This window comes from Neodiprion lecontei, chromosome 3 (genome assembly GCF_021901455.1).
Source record: "Neodiprion lecontei isolate iyNeoLeco1 chromosome 3, iyNeoLeco1.1, whole genome shotgun sequence".
NCBI lineage: Eukaryota > Metazoa > Arthropoda > Insecta > Hymenoptera > Diprionidae > Neodiprion > Neodiprion lecontei.
Genome location: NC_060262.1, coordinates 28,052,595 through 28,069,800, shown reverse-complemented (window position 1 = coordinate 28,069,800; position 17,206 = coordinate 28,052,595). Strand labels below are relative to the sequence as shown.

Sequence of the window (17,206 nt, the reverse complement as noted above, 5' to 3'; positions counted from 1 at the left end):
ATAGACCATTATCCGACTTGAAATCGAGCGGATGATAAGAGGAAGTAAAATAATTCTGCGTAAAACATATTCGGAGGTAAAGGTTCACCGCTCACCGCTAAATAAAGTCGAGAACAAGCTGACGATGTTGATGCTACTGCTGCTGCTGCTGCTGCTGCTGTTCCGTCCGTAAATCGGAACAAGTCTGGCATGAAAATACACCGACGACGGGATGAGTTACGAATTTGTGAAAGCTCGAACAACCGCTAGGAAACTTGCAGCTGCGCTTCCGGTTACCACGCTGCAGTAAATTGCTGCAGGGCTAACAATTTAAGCTTTACGTGGACAGCGGAAGCTCAGATTGCAATTAATTATTCAAAACCGTTTTCAGCTCAATTCTCTTCACAGTTAGCATTGGAAATCGAAAAACAGAGGTAAAGGGTCTCAACTGTACTTTTGCGAATTAAACTTGCCGCGTTGTTTTATCTTTTAAGAAAAATCGAAGAGAACGTAACTCGATGCGAATAGAATGGAGAGAATTTGATCCCGAAGGGTTTCGGACTTGAGAAAATTCTTGTCATCGTCTCAAGAGTTTAAGTGGGTTTCAAATTTCTGACGCTTTCTCGTCTCGAATGCTGCGCTGGCGGATTAGGGACTGAAAACAATTATTACACAAGTTTGGAGCTTCGTAGTATAAAAGTTAAACTGCAAATTTTAAACATGCTTACGGTTTTCTGGAGTCGAATAACTTTATACGTTTTTATTAATACTTATTTTCCAAGAATAGCGATCTACGTCGTTATTTATTATATTAACGCAGTACAAACAATAATTTTCCAATGAATCGTACACCAAATAATGATGCTTGTTGCCAAAAATCAATATTATTAATTATAATTCGAAATTGTAGTATATTTAGTAATTACCAGATGACTAAATTCGTCAGATATGGTAGGAAGATATATTGGGAAATATAAAACCAGATAGCACCGGAATTATAAACAAAATCTTAGACATCGATAATTCGTGTTAAATCGTTTGGAAATTGTTAAAAATTTAATAGATTCGATCGAATTCACTATTCGTAAGATGGCTTATTTTATTTAGTAGATCATGGTCTGTGATTTCGATGAAAAACTTTTTCTTCGTCACGTTCACATCGTTAAATATTCAATTTTACAATATTGCACCGATATTGTTTATGATCAAGAAATTGCAGTATTAAATTCTCTAAGTTAATTAAAGGAAATTTATTTCATTAGTTGAGTAGAAAGTAGTGTTCTGATTACATTGAAACACCGTTAAGTGAAACCGAAGAAATCCGTCGTGTAACAATTTGAAACGAAGCATCGACGTTTATAAGGTTTTATTTAAAATTCCACCAATTCACGTTGCAGTATTTTAAAAGATATCTTTCACAGCTTACGAATAGAATAATTCGACAAAATCTCAAAATACTCTACTATCTCGTGATATGGTGAAAAAAAAAATCGTCGTTTTTTGAGTTGGCCAACCAATCTCTTTGTAAGCCAATTTATTCTTCGAAGGATACTCGACCTCAATCTATCCCAAAGTGTGTTTAAATCCGATGAAAATTACGACGGACGTTAATCTTCCACCCTGAAAGTGGGGTGCAGGAAGTCGGCGGAAGTCGCGGACCATGACGCATCCGGGTCGCTTGGAAGCTAAAAGGAACAGAGAGAGCCTGGTTACTGGTCGTTGTTCTCGTTTTTCTCGCTCCTTTTCCTCTTTCTCATCATTTATTCAGCGTAAACTTATTTGAGATACGAAGCTGCGGTCGCTCTGATGATTAAAATTCATTACATTTTACTCGACTTCATTATCAGGCTGTTGACGCAGTCAGTAAGTCAGAATTCCCAACTCTGCGCAGGAAGTCCAAAAGTGGTAATCACGCTTTTGCTTCCAGGTTAGAAAAAACTAGAGAAAAAAAAAAAAAAAACAAAAAATTAAATGAAAAAAAATAAAGGTCCTCACTTTGCTGCAGGATGCGAAAAATTCCGATCCCTAAATACCTCGCGTGAGATTCTGCGAATGATTGAAAAAAAATCCCCATACCAAACCAATCACAACCCCTGAAAATGGCATTGAGAAACCGGGAACATGATAGCTGGATATCGACGAGATTGCTCGACCTGGTTAGTTGGTCGTACGATCAGCTTGCGATTTGAAATTTACCGAAGTCTCGAAGATTGATTGTTTACAGAGGGATTGAGTAAGGGTTGAGATTCATGAAATTGGAAATTGATATAGTTGATTGTAAGCTTGCGCAGGATTCCTGTAATAATTTATGCCAATCGGTTATTTAATCATGGAATTGAACGGAACGGAACGAAAGAGCGGGAGACCGGTAACTCACTTATTTCCAATTTTCACCCTTACGCATATCAGCTTGTACGTATTTTCTACCACTTTCACAGCAGTTTGCGTAGCCGTGAAATATTTATCCCGGTATTCTACGTGACACGCATCCAAGGTTCTCCCAGTTTCTCTCCTCCTTTGGTCCGGCTGAATTTTATTTTACTCGCAATGAGAACATTTGTCAAATAAATCACTCCCCCTCACACCCCCCCACCCATTGTCCGTGTTACATCGGACCTCTGACCTGCAATTGATCCGGCCTGTCCGCTGTACCAAATTGGTTCTGCACCGATCGCGAGTTCCGTCCGTCCAATCGCGTATCCGTCACTGGTTTATTTTTTGGTCGTGGATGAGAGATTTGCACGGTTTTCTCTTGTAAAACAGCGGACTCGCCAGTTTCAACCTCTGCGATAATCAAATCGATGAAAGCACCCTTGCCATTTTCAAAAGACACTCGAATTCGGCAAAACACAATTTGTTCGGCTTTTTTAACTCCTTTCCTTTCATCGTCGTTTTTTTAAATTACAAATATTGGAAGAAATTAATTTTTTCACTAATTTTCACTCGTCCAAGCGTGATGACACACGGTATTCTGCAGAGAACAGATCAACTGGTCTAACAATTTCTCACAGTTGCTACGAGAAAAAGATCTTCCGTGACTTCCGAATTGAGACGAGAATTGGAGTCGAGAGGCTGAGAACGCCGGCTGGTAAGAAATACGGAGTTTTTCGGAATTTGTTGCGAATTTTTCGTACCACCGGCTGCAAGTAGTTTGGCCAAAGTTGTTCGTCTACGAAGCCGGTGCAAATATTTGTCCTCGTACAGATTGCGCTAGAATTTTATTATAACATATTCGCCGGTCTTTCACATCTCCTCGGCTCTCTGCGACCTGAGATTTTCCTCAATTTCTTTCCCTGAATACTATGCATTTATAACAGTCCTCTTTGCTTTGCGCGTTCATTCCACGACTGAATAGCCAACTTCGCTCCTCCGGCTTTGGAGAAAATCCGCATCATTGATCCGCCCGTCAGACTCGAACAAATTTCGCACTTAAGTAACTCAAAACTGCCGGACCACTTTCTCGTGTCCCCGACAGTCGCGTTTGTCACATCCCTCGAGCTTTCTCCAAGGCAAAGGTTCCTTTTTCACACGCATGCAAATTTCATTTCGAGACGAAAAAGAAAAGCCCCTGAATGAATGCCGTTTCAACTCAGGGGAAAAATAACTCTTCCATGTACGAACTGTGATAAGTTGCTCGTGGACTTTGTACGAGAAAACTTGGAGGGCGGTCTTGAGGAAAATCGTACAGACGTTGTTTATTCTGAACAAAAAAATAAGCAAGCGAAAAATTAACATTGTGTGGAACGCGAGACGTCGAAATTTATTCGGTCGTCCCGTTTTATCAGGTTGTTTGCCGATCCTTCTACATCCGTAGAAATTGCGCAGATTTTTTTGAAAATTAGAGAGACTTCGTACGAGCGTGATATATTTTTGCAAGATTATGCTTGTTAACGTGAAGCGTATTTGACCCACATGAGAAGAAGCGGATTCATCGATAGGCGCTACTTTGATTTTCGCAGGCGTCGAGCAATAAGCGCATCAATCGGTTGAGCCTTTATGTCAAACTTTTGCTTGTTATCCTGACAGATTTATTCTCCTTTATGACGGATATCGGGGTCCGTATGTGTATATTATATTCTCGTACGTGGCTGCTTTTCGTCCATTCAGAATCCTCGATACGAAACCTAGCGAATATAGAATTATAGACAATGTCACATTTCTGTATACATCCTTCCTTTATCAAAAATATCGAGTTTATTTTGAGTAAAAACATATTTGTACTTGATAAAATATAATAGAGATCGTATTTGAAAACATGATTGGTTTGCTTCGAAATTAAGTTATTCCAGAAAATCGTTATCAAATTTCAACAAGTTTCTATTACCGCAGTGCCATGTACGCTACGAATACAATACTGCTGCAATTATGGAAAACTAAGTCGTACGTAGTTCGTATTGTGATCAATTATAATTTTAAAAACGCTATTAATTTACAGAATATTTTTTTTTAACATTAACATTCCATTACGAAACACTGCAGCTTTTATAAAACCGTCTTTCGCAGTGTATTTAGACTTCTTTGTACAGAGTTGTTGCATTAGGTGAAATTTTATACGTGTATAATGTATACACATTGTTCGACGAGGAAATTTGCATAATCGCTGTTTTCATATTGCGGAGTTTGAGCGGCCAACTCGTAATTATATTCTCATTAAGTAGGCTGGATTTTTTATTACTCTTGTGAAATTTTACTGAATAATAATTTATATTCCCATCACGAATCTGTGCCTGACGAATTCAAAGCTGGATTTTCTTCGTTCCGATTATTTACATGCAACACTCAATTCAAAGTATACTCAAACCAAATTTCCTTCCCAAATGTGATGTTGATTAATTTAATTTTTTTTTTTTTTATTTTTATCGATTACAATTAGAAAGAGTGCAGCAATGAAATTGTTCAACGTCAATTCGAATCCTCGCGGGGCATTCGTAATATCGTAGAAAATCTCGATCGTAAAAAATGGAAATTGCCATCGTTTTCTGTGAAATTGTAGGGAGATGCGTACCTATGAGAATTCCGTCGTTACCGTGAATAAATACGTGTATATAAATACATTTATGATCGTCGCCGTTTATGGCTCTTCGAAATCTGGAAAAAGGAAGACGTTAAAACCATTCACACGCAATCCGCGAGATTGAGGGAACTGCGTCCCAATAAACAATGCCAGTATATAAAGCGTATGAAATTCGTCAAAAAAGAACGTTTTATTCTGTAGAATAAACGTGCAGCACCTACGTATTTTATTGCGAAGAATGTCCGCCGTGATTTCGGTTTATTAAACGTTTTTGGTGGACGTCTTACGATAGTTGTTCATATGCAAATTTTATACGTTTGAAACCAAACATTTATAAATCGTATCTCAATTTGTTGATAAAACGTATCGAAAATCCGTTATTTTAATATTTATGGTAATCGTCTAATATTTGGATATTGATGACTACTAAGAGACGTTTCGCAAGTACGTTTTAAAACTCAAATTATGAAGGAAATTTTTTCTATTAAAATGTGTTGACAATGTCCGTTTAACTAACGTGACAAAATGTTTTCTGTTAATGACGCTTTAATCTTTCATTATTTATGTCTAAACGAATATTATACAGTGTTAAAAAACGTTTTTAATTGGACCTCTAGACTTGAATACATAACGTATCTTGGATGTGTAATTGAAAGCGTATATAGTACACTGCTATAGAGGAAGATCATTTCACGTTAGCTAGAAACAAGTCTGGGTTGAGTTAGAAAGCGTACGAATTTAGTTTATATATGTGAATCGATTTTATTATATCTTTGTTAGAACGTTACACAAATATCTTATATCTATAAATACTCATTTATCAAAAAAAAAGGTACATCTTGTAGCTCATAGACACAGCTCAACCTACACTATACTTTCGTCTTCACGGTAGTTACAACTAACAGAAAACGCTAAGAATATTACACTTATATCAGAAATATTTATATGCCTGTATGATTTGTACTTTTATATGACTGTTTTTAAAATTAGTTGACGTTTACCACAGTTTCTTAGCCCTTCTTTCGTACATAGGTATGCCGTGATCGAGCTAGTTTTAACCAGTCTTTCACGGCACACGAAACACTGGTTTCGGTTGCATCACCAATTTCCTTCTTGCCAAGAAAGGTTTGTTTCACAGCCTCTGAGAAAAAATACATCAAAAGGAAGGTACAATATCACGATATTGATAACTGATAAGGAATAATTTCAATGTAAATTGTGATGAATCTCGAATATATTGGGAAAAAAGTTAACAGTTTGCATAATTTGAATAATAATGTGTGAATAATATTGTTTTCACACGATAAATCCAAGTAATAACTGTTTCTCGAAAATTTCATGAATTATTCATTACCGTAAACAGTTTCCATTGTCAATGTCTTTTGAAATGAGACTTTGTCCCTCCCTGCCCAATTGAATTGCATCGCTAATTCGTTTGTGAGTAGTGACCTCATTATAGCCAACACACATTGGCGACCGCTTGTCCCTCCAATAGAAGCCAGTTTCCCGGTCTGCAACAAAATACTAAAATGAATGAATGTCGAATTGAATTCAAAATATTCTTACTGTTATCAACATCGATAACAATTTTGACTAGTTGGAGATTGTCGATTCCTAATATTTTTTCAGCATTTTTTAACGTTAACCCTCTCGATCAGACCGAGACCGATTTCATGTTGAATGAAAATCTCTCACCATATTGATATTTCGATGGGTGAAAGCAGTTTACCTCAGGGTTTAGGAGTATCTATAAGGCCATCTGACCTTGCTTAATGGAACTATGCAGTTAGAACCCTGACCTTGCGACCGATACAGTTTTATGAAGCCTCAAAGTGCGTGTTGCGTAGAAGCAACATACGGTCCGAGAGGGTTAAAACGTTACGAACCGCAATTCTGTATGCCTGTAGTAATTTTCATTATTCCTTTGCAGTCAACACATACCGAGCGTATTCTTCAATGAGAGACAACCCCCTCCCTAGTGCTAAGCCAACTCAGGCACATGACGCGTACGTGAAGTTCGGTCGAGTGGAGACTAACATGGCCACTGGCATTCTATCCCCTCCCGGCCGAGCCTCATGTGCCTGTGTTGGTTTGCGCTAGGGAGGGGGTTGGCCCTCATTGAAGAATACGCTCGGTATTAGTACCTATCCGTATGTCATGACATACATATTTTGAATATGATTGCAAGGTCTACTCACTAAATAAGTTCGATGCTCTTCGGATTTCAGGATATTTTCGAGGTTGGAGAAGTCTTCCATGGAGTTAAGAGGAAGTTTTGGGAATTCGGCTGGTTTCTTTGTTACGTCGATGCTGACTTCCTTCTGTTTTGAGAAGATTTTACGTAGTAGCAGATGGTTTTGTTCAGTGTAGGATTTAATGTGTTCTAAATACTGCAGAGTTTTTTCTTCAAAGGTATTCTGTTCGCGTGATGTGGTCGGGGTTGAAGGTTCAAGTTGTGAAAAGGATCTTGATAAGTCATATTGCGTGGTAGACCTGATGATCCTACTAGAAATGTTTCTATTTGATGTTTCATATCCAGACAACTGATTCGGTGACTCATGGGAATTATCATTATACTGGTGCTGTACGATCTTGTGGGCCAAGTTTTTCTTTGGTGTCTGATTTTTGGTAGATCCTTTGGCTGAGTTAATGTAGCGAGTATTCTTATTACGGTTAGAAGTCGATTCATCGACTTCGGACGGTGGCAAATTCTCGTCAGCTGAAGAGGTGTAACCTAAACTACTTGAACTTTCACGAGAACGCTTCGTTTTTTTTTTTTTGTTACTAACGTGTCGATTTTTAGCCTTCTTCTTGTCGGTTTTGTGTTTACGTTTTTTCTTTTGCGGCTCAGGTTCGACATCATCACTGTTCGTAGCTTCATTCTCGTCCACGTCATTGGTAATATCTTGCTGAGGTATTACAGTGGATTTTTTAGCGATGTTGCGAATTATTCCGGATTCATCGGACGTGCCCAGCTCCAGTAGGCGCGCCATCGTTGCTTCGGTGTCGTGGTAGTCATCTGTTAGTTAATCAAGGAATATCAATCAATACCGAATGCTCATTGATTAGCAAAATTAATCACAAATGTACAATATGATCAAAATATATCGTCGTAACTCTTATCCAAGTGAAAATTAATATGATTGAAACATTCAATCCGTATACAATTGTAAAAAAAAGTTCTACGTTCCAATAATCACCTCCGGTATGCAGTACTTTGTGAATGGCAAACTTTGGCCATGTTTTTTCATAGGCAGCCTTTGATTTTACAAGTTTTGTAAAATGATCTTCAGTTTTTGTCCGTGGCCAGTAACATTGGGTGTTGTTTTCGACCAGCCAAAGAACTGGTACCAATGCGCATTCTCTATCTTCGCCAACCAAGAATTCAATCACCGCATACATAGTTCTGCAGCACGACTGAGTAAAAACATCGTTAAATGTATCATATTCTCTAGTCTGGTGTATAAATTTATATTTGATCAAAATTCAAGCACTTTTATTCCACTCTGAGCAAAAAGTGCCAGTTTAAAAGTTTTTAATTAGGACATCAACATAGGAATATGCAAGGTAGTATATAAGTTAAAAGATGAATCGATCATGAAACATTATGAAGATTTTGGGAACGCATGTCTAACCAATACTTGAACGTCAATGTGACGTACAAAACTATAATAAATCAGCTCAAAAGTGATGTTATGAACATATGGTAGAGTTGGGTATATTGGACTACTAGGTAAATTAGACTCGGCATATACGGTATATGGTAATAGGTATACGATAATGTTATTTTTTGCTAAACATCTCAATTGAAGCAAACTTTTAATATAAAAGAGATAATGAACCTACGATTCTCGGGAATGTGTGCGAGGTAGACATAGACATACTATACATGTCTTGAACGAATCCCTCTTCCTCGTACACATTGCCGAGAATCGTAGGTTCATCATCTGTTTTTTGTCGAGAGCTCGTTTCGTTGAGATGTTTAACAAAAAATAAAAATTTTATTTCATTTCGTGTAGTATCGGAGTTACTGCGAAACCATCTTTAAATGGAAGACAGACGAATTTATGTAATATATCATCGACGCGATAAGATTTCGCTACGTTGAAACTTCTTACGAAAAAAATCCCTAGTTTGGAAGATTTAATAGGTTTCTGATAAAGGTCTCGCTTGTACTTGAACGGAGTACCTATAATTCTATATTCTCCGGCAATGAAAAGGATTGATTTGATCACTAATATTTCTGTCCCACAAGCTACTACATTATCCGGCCTTTTTATTGATATTTTGAATTTTTTCGTTTCCAGAGCCTGACATTCACGAGAATTTCCAATAAATTTGGGTTTAGGAATAAATTTTTCCTGACAATTAGTTTTACGAATAGAACTTAGTTCTTCAAGTCGATTACTCAGCTGCTGCAGCGGCAAGCGTTTCGATCGAATAAGTCGTTTCAAATGGCCCAAATGATTTTCATACACAAAGCAACTGTATTCTTCTAATGGGCCAAATCGTTCTACGTCGTCTATGACATGCAGCAGCGAATGTACATTATATACGACAAAGTTTTGTCCGTATATCTTAGCACCTTGAGTAACGAATTTTTCGATCATATCTTGCGCGATGTTTCGAAAACGCGAGAACAAGGCTGTATTCGATAGAATATACACGGCGGCAGACAATAATAAAAAATGTTTGTACTTTTTTCGATCTAGCACATCCCGCATTACAACAGGGCCGGAATATAACAAGAAAAATCTAAATTCTGTCGCTTTCCATCGATGCAAATCCAAAAATCCACGGGGCTTTCGAGGAAACTCTGCCGGAACATATCGCGCCAATAGTTTCATTATACGTTCAATTTCTAACAAAATATCCTTAGACAATTTGCAATCACGTGAACCCTCGACCCAGTATTTAAGGAGCAACCTCTTCAAAATTCCCAGGTAGATTAAATGCATGGGATCTAAAGGAAATTGGGAGACTAGTCCCACGTAAAGATCTAAAAGAGGCGAACGTCCTTTAACGTGACGATCGTTTTCACTAGGTGCAACAAAATCACTATCTTTTCGCTTCTGGAATTCGGTGTCACATGGATAACACAGTTTACGGTTGAGATGAACTGCGCGAATCTTACACCTCTCGCAAGCATCCTTACCCGAATGTCCTAAACACATTTTCAACATAGATCTCGCGGGCGCGTCACACGCGAATAAACCAACTCTGACAAAGTATTTGGTGCCATTAAACTCAAAACCATTGGTGCTTAAACGTGACGTTTCTTTAATTAAATCTCGTAAATATGAAGATAGTGGCATCGGTTTACCCGTACCATAATAAACACCAATTACAAATGGGCTATCATCGATCATTGAAATACTGCGTCCCAAAATTGGCCAAAATGATGTTCCGCTACTTTTATAAACGGGAATCCCATCAATATTAAAATCAACTCGCAACGTATGTTCAGGTGACAGTCCTTTTTTGAGACCTGACTCGAGTTTTTGTCTCAAGCATTTCTCCAAACCGAAATAACACATTTCTCCGTTGTCTAAATTTAACGTTTCAATACGTCGTGACGTGTGAAGTAGAGTCCTAGCACTTAAGGGTAAGATAGGATGTGCTGGTTTCAATAATGCTAGCAATTGATCGATCGCGTTATGTGTGATGTTATTTGAAGATGCCCAGTCGCGCAAATTTTCAACAAAGTTCGTTTCATCATCTAAATGCACTTCATCGCTGACGGAACTTGAATTATCTTCAGAACTGTACAACGTAGCTTTGATGCTATCTATGTCACTTTCGATGTCTTTGAAATCTTTATTATCGCGGTTCGAATTAGAGTTTTCTTCATTCTGTTCATTACTTTGATGGATATGATCAACATCATAATCGCTATCTATAGAGTGCACATATTCTCCGATACAAGACACATGTTCATGACTAGCATCTTTTAATTGTGATTTCGTAAGGTGCTCGAGTGCACAATTATTGCCTGCAATACTCAGTAATACTTTACGAGTATTTATAGCTGTTTTGCGACGCAAATGTCGTTTACTCAGAACTTTTAAATCATGAGGCATGTTATAAAACTAAATAATAATACACACCAGACAAGAAATGATGTACGCTTTAACGTGCTTGCCTTATTTGTCGTAAATATCCGCACACCACTCTGAAAACTAAAAGTTAAATGAACCTAATGAACGTAGTACGTGAGTCAATACAGAAGATTCATAGCAATAAAGCTTTTACACGAGTTAGCGCAACAATTTATATAAAATTTTATTGAAAATTAAGTAATTTGATCAAAAATGCTGTTTCGTGTATATTTTCTTGGATTTGGGCTAAATAAATATTAAAAAGGCATTTGTAGCCGAACAATTTTGTAAACACGAATAAAAAACGTGGTCAGCTACCCATCGAACGTATATAATACGCAGGTAATGAGTAGTTTCATTCTATTGGATTTGACTCTGACATTTACCGATAAACGCATAGTATACTCATGATTTACGTTCAGTAGTAGGAATCGTGATATATTTCAGGACTAGATAGTACTGTTACTAATATTATTATTCTATAGTACTTATAGTTCTATGTATCGCTATTTATTGTTACTACAAATTAAACAAGATCGTAGTTTAACGTTGAACCAATTCTGGGCCGATGTCCTGCTTATATTCTAATACTTTTCGAATAGTATATCATGACGCCTACTACTGAACGTAAATCATGAGTATACTATACGTTTATCGGTAAAGATCAAAGTCAAATCCAATGGAATAAAATTACTTGTTACGAATTTCCTGCGTATTATATACGTTTGATGGGTAGATGACCACTATTTTTACCAGTGTTTACAAAATTATTCAGGTGCAAATCCCTTTTTAATATTTATTCAGCCCAAATCCAAGAAAATATACACAAAACAGAATTTTGGATCAAAATACATAATTTTTAATAAACCTCTATATAAGTTGTTGCACTAACTGGTGAAAAAGCTTTATTGCTACGGATCTTCTCTATTGTCTCTATTGTCTAACATGACCGTCTTCTTCTGATGGATAATAATTGTTATTTTCAATTGAAGGGAAAAGAAAATAAAAAATATTGTCAAAATAATATTTCTGTGATTTCGATGGCACAGAAATATTTACGTGGCTGTATTACTATACTTTGTTACTTTGGAAGATGCTACGAGTTCATATGTATGTTATAGATATGTTGAAACGGTATCTAAAAAAATAATAAACACGAAACCGATTTCAAACAATACAGAGCAAAAGTTACTAATAACCGCATGATCACATGGGATGATTATTAACATGAAGTTTTCCTCAAATTCGACAAGAACTAATATAATTAACCTATAATATACGTATCATAGTAAACTTAACACATATAAATAACGTTTAAAAACAGTTCAAAAATATTCATGAACGTTATATAATAAACAATAAACTATTCCATATTTTTATGGTACATCGTTTGGTTTAGAGAAAAAGACGCAGAACATTACACATAGTTTCTTTTGAAGAAAGAAAAGAAAGGAAAGAAAAAAATACAGAAGAGACAGAATTTGAGTTGCAAAACACATTATTTTTTCAACCAAGAATGCTCGATGTATTAAGACAAAATACCACCATATTTGGAAAAATATGTAGTTGTACTTACCAGCGTTATTTAATGACGAATTTGCTTCTTCCGTCTAGGCCGCAGATTAACAATAGCTTCTCACCTTTTTTGCTACACGATCACCGATCGATCCGAGCACCTCCGCATTCGGTTGACGAATAACGCCATAACCAGCGCCTGAGGCCAGTTGCAAGGGTGGGGATGAATATAGGCTCCCAGACAAAGACAAAGATAGAGGAGACGCAAGAGCGACAGAGAGATCGTGCCCAAAAGGGAATCAACTTTGCCATATATGCCCGTGTTATTCCGAGCTGTCCTTGTCTTACCACTCGCTATACTTACACTTACTGTATGAATGCGCGGTCCATGGGATAAGTTCTGTCTCTACATATAATTATTGCGCTCTTACTCTAGCTTGCAGCGTTACCGACGCTGACGCACCAGAGCAGGAGAATAATATATCAGTAGTGACACAATGTATAACGCACAGAACTCCGATAAAATAGCGCGAAAAATAAACGTACAAACGACGTTAAAAATGCGACAGGATATGATGAACGCTTGTTTTAGCAAGTACTCATACAAGATATTGAAGTCTTGACGTAATTCGTGCCAAATAATGAGATTTAATATATTATAATATGATAACCAATATTGTGAAATAATTATAAAAATGTACAATAAATTATTATTCTTGGTACGAAATTATTCACGTTTCGGACACTTCTTTATTCTCTTCCTTTTATTGGTTATATCTATGTTCCATGCACCGGTAAATGAATACAAGATCAGTGTTCAGCTTTAGTTACCACATAATATTGGCATCAAAATAACGGGTAATTAAAGTCCATTTTTCGGAAACTAATTATAAGATAATCAACTGATTTGGCCACCGCTTGGCATCAGGCGGTTCCGCATACATGAATACTAAAAGTGCGTTCATAATCTGAATATTGTACTCAACGTTGAATTTTCCTCAATCGTGTTGAAGTAAAACAAGTATGAACCCATTTGATCAAATATACATATTATACAATTCAATGTATCTTGAAAATAGTCCGATATTGAATAAATTTCATAAACGGTTATTGAACGTAGATCACAAGTAGCAGTAAAACGTGAACAATAATCGTTGAAAAAATACGTTCATCAAACGATGAATATATTTCTGTGCAATAGTGGAAAACCGCAATAATTAAGCGCTTAATTGGGGTTGCTGGTAGTTGTATGATGAATGTACAATATATATATATATATATATATATATATATATATATATTAGGGTGTGTCGAAAATGAACTTTTTTTTTTCTTCGCTCCTACCACTCAAAACTTTAGGTTTTGACATTAAAGAGGTCCTCGTTCAAGGAGGGCGCTGTAGCTTGAAGTTTAGAAGTCGCTCAACGAGGATTTAGGTTTCCCATCTAATTAACACGTAAAAAATATTGTTTTTCGTTCAAAATGATGTCAGGCATCCAAAAAATTGGCGATTTCTGTGCTTCTTGGCTTATTTGAAAGCATGACTCATCCCCTAAACGATGATAGGTCGTTTTTCGACTTACCTTGTACCAATTTTTTTTACGCCACTTTTCGACCACAATAGTCACTTTTTCAAGTTTACAAAGTCTCCAATGTATCAATGAGTTCAAAATGAATTGCTACAAGTATTGATTCTTGATTCGAATATAAATAACCAATTCCAAAAATTAGTGAAACATACAAAATTTCTCAAAATAAACATGGTTTTTTGAATAAAATTGAAGATACGGAATTTACCAATTTTTAGAATTGGTTATTTATATTCGAATCAAGAATCAATACTTGTAGCAATTCATTTTGGACTCATTGATACCTTGGAGACTTTGTAAACTTGAAAAAGTGACTATTGTGGTCGAAAAGTGGCGTAAAAAAAAATTGGAACAAGGTAAGTCGAAAAACGACCTATCATCGTTTAGGGGATGAGTCATGCTTTCAAATAAGCCAAGAAATACAGACATCGCCAATTTTATGGTTGCCTGACATCATTTTGAACGAAAAACAATATTTTTTACGTGTTAATTAGATGGGAAACCTAAATCCTCGTTGAGCGACTTCTAAACTTCAAGCTACAGCGCCCTCCTTGAACGAGGACCTCTTTAATGTCAAAACCTAAAGTTTTGAGTGGTAGGAGCGAAGAAAAAAAAAAAGTTCATTTTCGACACACCCTAATATATATATATATAGATGTTGTAGACACCAAGATTGAAAATGAATTTCATAAACGTCTATCACGCGTAGATCAGAAATACCAATAAAACGTACATTATAATAGTCGAAGATATACGTTCATAAAACAATCAATATACTGCTGTGCAATGGTGAATAGGAAGTATGATAAACGTCTAATTAAAGTTGCTGGCAGTTGTGTCATGAATGAATATTATATGTTGTGATTACCAAAATCATAAACGAATTTCGTGAACGTTAATAGCTCGTAATTTGTAAATTCAAATGAAACGATTCTGATAAAACGTTGAAAGATGGAGTACCAACATCGTTAAACATATAAGTTTTAAACGATTTTCGTACGAATAATGAACAAATATACTATACGTTGCTTTTGCTATAATAATACGTATTTTAAACTTCTGTATAATGAAATACGCATAATAAACAGAGTAATCATACGAATAATATCCATCCGAAATATTACAGTATATGTGATACGGTTGAATTTTATACTTATACCATTATTAAACGACTTCGACGTTTCATATACGAAATTTATACTGGTGTGTGTTTATTGGGGTATATGTATATGGCAGAAGCAATTCCCTCTCAAATATCCACAATCAATTACTATATCCTTCGTAAACAAGAGTTGGTGTGTGTGTTTTTTTTTTTTTATTTTTTTTTATTCAAAGTTTATAGCAAAAAGAAGAATTCTTCGAATTCAATAAAACTATATTTATTAAATTACGCTAATTTTTTTGTAGTCTGAACAATTTCATTTTTCACGCACGACCGATAGCGAAATTATGACTAAAAAAAAAAAAAAAGAAAGATAATCTTCAACCCTGTGATATATTTATTGAATGGATATCGTGATTCGCATATTAAGAATTCGTGAGGGAAATTTCGTTCGACGATCTTATATTAATTTATTTTTATATTATTTTGAAATACCGACGTCGGAGACTTTGGGTCATTCTCTGACGATTAGTCACAATTAATAACCGTCCGCGATCAGCGAGTGAATAAAAATAGCAGGCACGGTCTACATAATGTGGAATCAGGTATAGGCAAGGAACACGCCTCACCTCAAGATCCGTGCTTGCAGCTTGAGGTTGCGCACAAAAATAAAGCTTGGAAAACAACCGACCCACTCGGACCGCCAGTGTTTTATATTTAAATTATCACTCTCCGTTGTGGTGAAATAATTCATTTAATTTTTGTTTTTTTTTATTTTTTTATTTCTTATTTCTTCGTCAAAGTATGCTTCACAATCAAAATTAGAATTTATGTTATACCTCACGCAGAGTATTAGCGACATAGGTGAAACGGAGTAGGACGAGTCCAATTTTTGATTCGATTAACAAATTGTACCCAACAGTCATATTTTAAGGAATAAGCCGTAAAATTCTGTGTTTCATGTAACGATTATTACTCAATTTTATTGAAAATGTTATCGTACGTGAAATTTACCCTTTAATTCAAATGGGACTGGATCTTTTTCAGACTCATTTTCACTTATTTCTGCTGAACTAGAAGGTTCTACTATCGTATGTCGAAGGTTCATCGGTGCAGCAAAGAGTTTTATTTTTTCAACGAACTCGCCATCGTGGATTAAATTTATTACCTTCTTTGCCATCTTTTGACCGGTAATTTTTTACCGATTAGATGTTACCGTACTTCGCGTTCTGTTAATCATGCCAATTTTCTCTAACAATTCCATACAATAGTACGCTGCAGATTAAAACGGTAATCTCCTCTTTCGTTCCAGGGTTCACTGTTTCACATTTATCCAGAGTATCGACAGATTCGCCTGGAGAATTGGATTGTGAAGTACCTGCTACAGGTACACTTTCGGTATTCTTTGTTTCAACTTTCTGCGGAGGCTTCTTTGCACGGCTACTAGTTTTGAGAACTGACCAAGAACTTATTGTGAGGCTTTTCCCGCACTTCTTACCTAAATGGGACCAAACGCTCTGGGCCAGTGAGAAATCGTCGAGTGCAGCAACGTCTTAGGCATCTGATGCAGGTATATATTCAAGTAGGCTCGCTGAACTTATAATTTACAAGACTGGTCTTTGACATGTACCTGTCGGTTTGAACATAAAAGAAATAATAATACCGGATATTATCGACGTTATTCACCAGACGGAACTATAGTACCCGATTATTGAAAACAAGACAAAACAATATTCAAGAGATATTCAGAAAAATTGACTTTTCACGGGACATAAAAATAACGCCGCGTGACATATTTGAAAAGATGGGTTTACGAGGACAACATCAAAATAAATGAAAAGAACATTCGTGAAGCATACTTTGACGAAGATGTACGTAAAAAAGCAAAGAAAAAAAAAAAAGAAATAAA

At 36.2% G+C, this 17,206-nt stretch overlaps 1 protein-coding gene across 6 annotated transcripts; it reads right to left on the bottom strand.

Moving 5' to 3' along the window:
- Positions 1 to 5,483: 5,483 nt before the first annotated feature.
- On the bottom strand, positions 5,484 to 13,285 carry LOC124293358. Of its 6 annotated transcripts, none has more exons than XM_046733988.1 (6): positions 12,668 to 13,285; positions 11,101 to 11,172; positions 8,194 to 8,410; positions 7,192 to 8,012; positions 6,348 to 6,517; positions 5,731 to 6,134 (listed from the first exon to the last, which is right to left on the bottom strand). In XM_046733988.1, the coding sequence occupies exons 3-6, from the start codon at positions 8,393 to 8,395 to the stop codon at positions 6,092 to 6,094; spliced, it is 1,236 nt and encodes a 411-aa protein (XP_046589944.1). In that variant the 5' UTR covers positions 8,396 to 8,410; positions 11,101 to 11,172; positions 12,668 to 13,285; the 3' UTR covers positions 5,731 to 6,091. The 6 variants fall into 6 exon arrangements, 4 of the variants coding, with proteins under 4 accessions (XP_046589944.1, XP_046589942.1, XP_046589943.1 ...); XM_046733986.1 differs by having other exon boundaries at positions 6,348 to 6,504; positions 12,668 to 13,273; XM_046733987.1 differs by lacking the exon at positions 11,101 to 11,172 and having other exon boundaries at positions 6,348 to 6,504; positions 12,668 to 13,273.
- Positions 13,286 to 17,206: the final 3,921 nt, after the last annotated feature.

What these genes read in the sequence shown, in the direction of transcription:
- LOC124293358 (XM_046733986.1), bottom strand. Translation starts at nt 8,395, where the DNA reads ATGTATGCGGTGATTGAATTCTTGGTTGGCGAAGATAGAGAATGCGCA. An exon ending in CAAAGTACTGCATACCGGAG is followed by an intron (nt 8,013 to 8,193) that starts GTGATTATTGGA and finishes ATTAACTAACAG; the next exon opens with ATGACTACCACGACACCGAA. An exon ending in GACAATGGAAACTGTTTACG is followed by an intron (nt 6,135 to 6,347) that starts GTAATGAATAAT and finishes ATTTTTTCTCAG; the next exon opens with AGGCTGTGAAACAAACCTTT.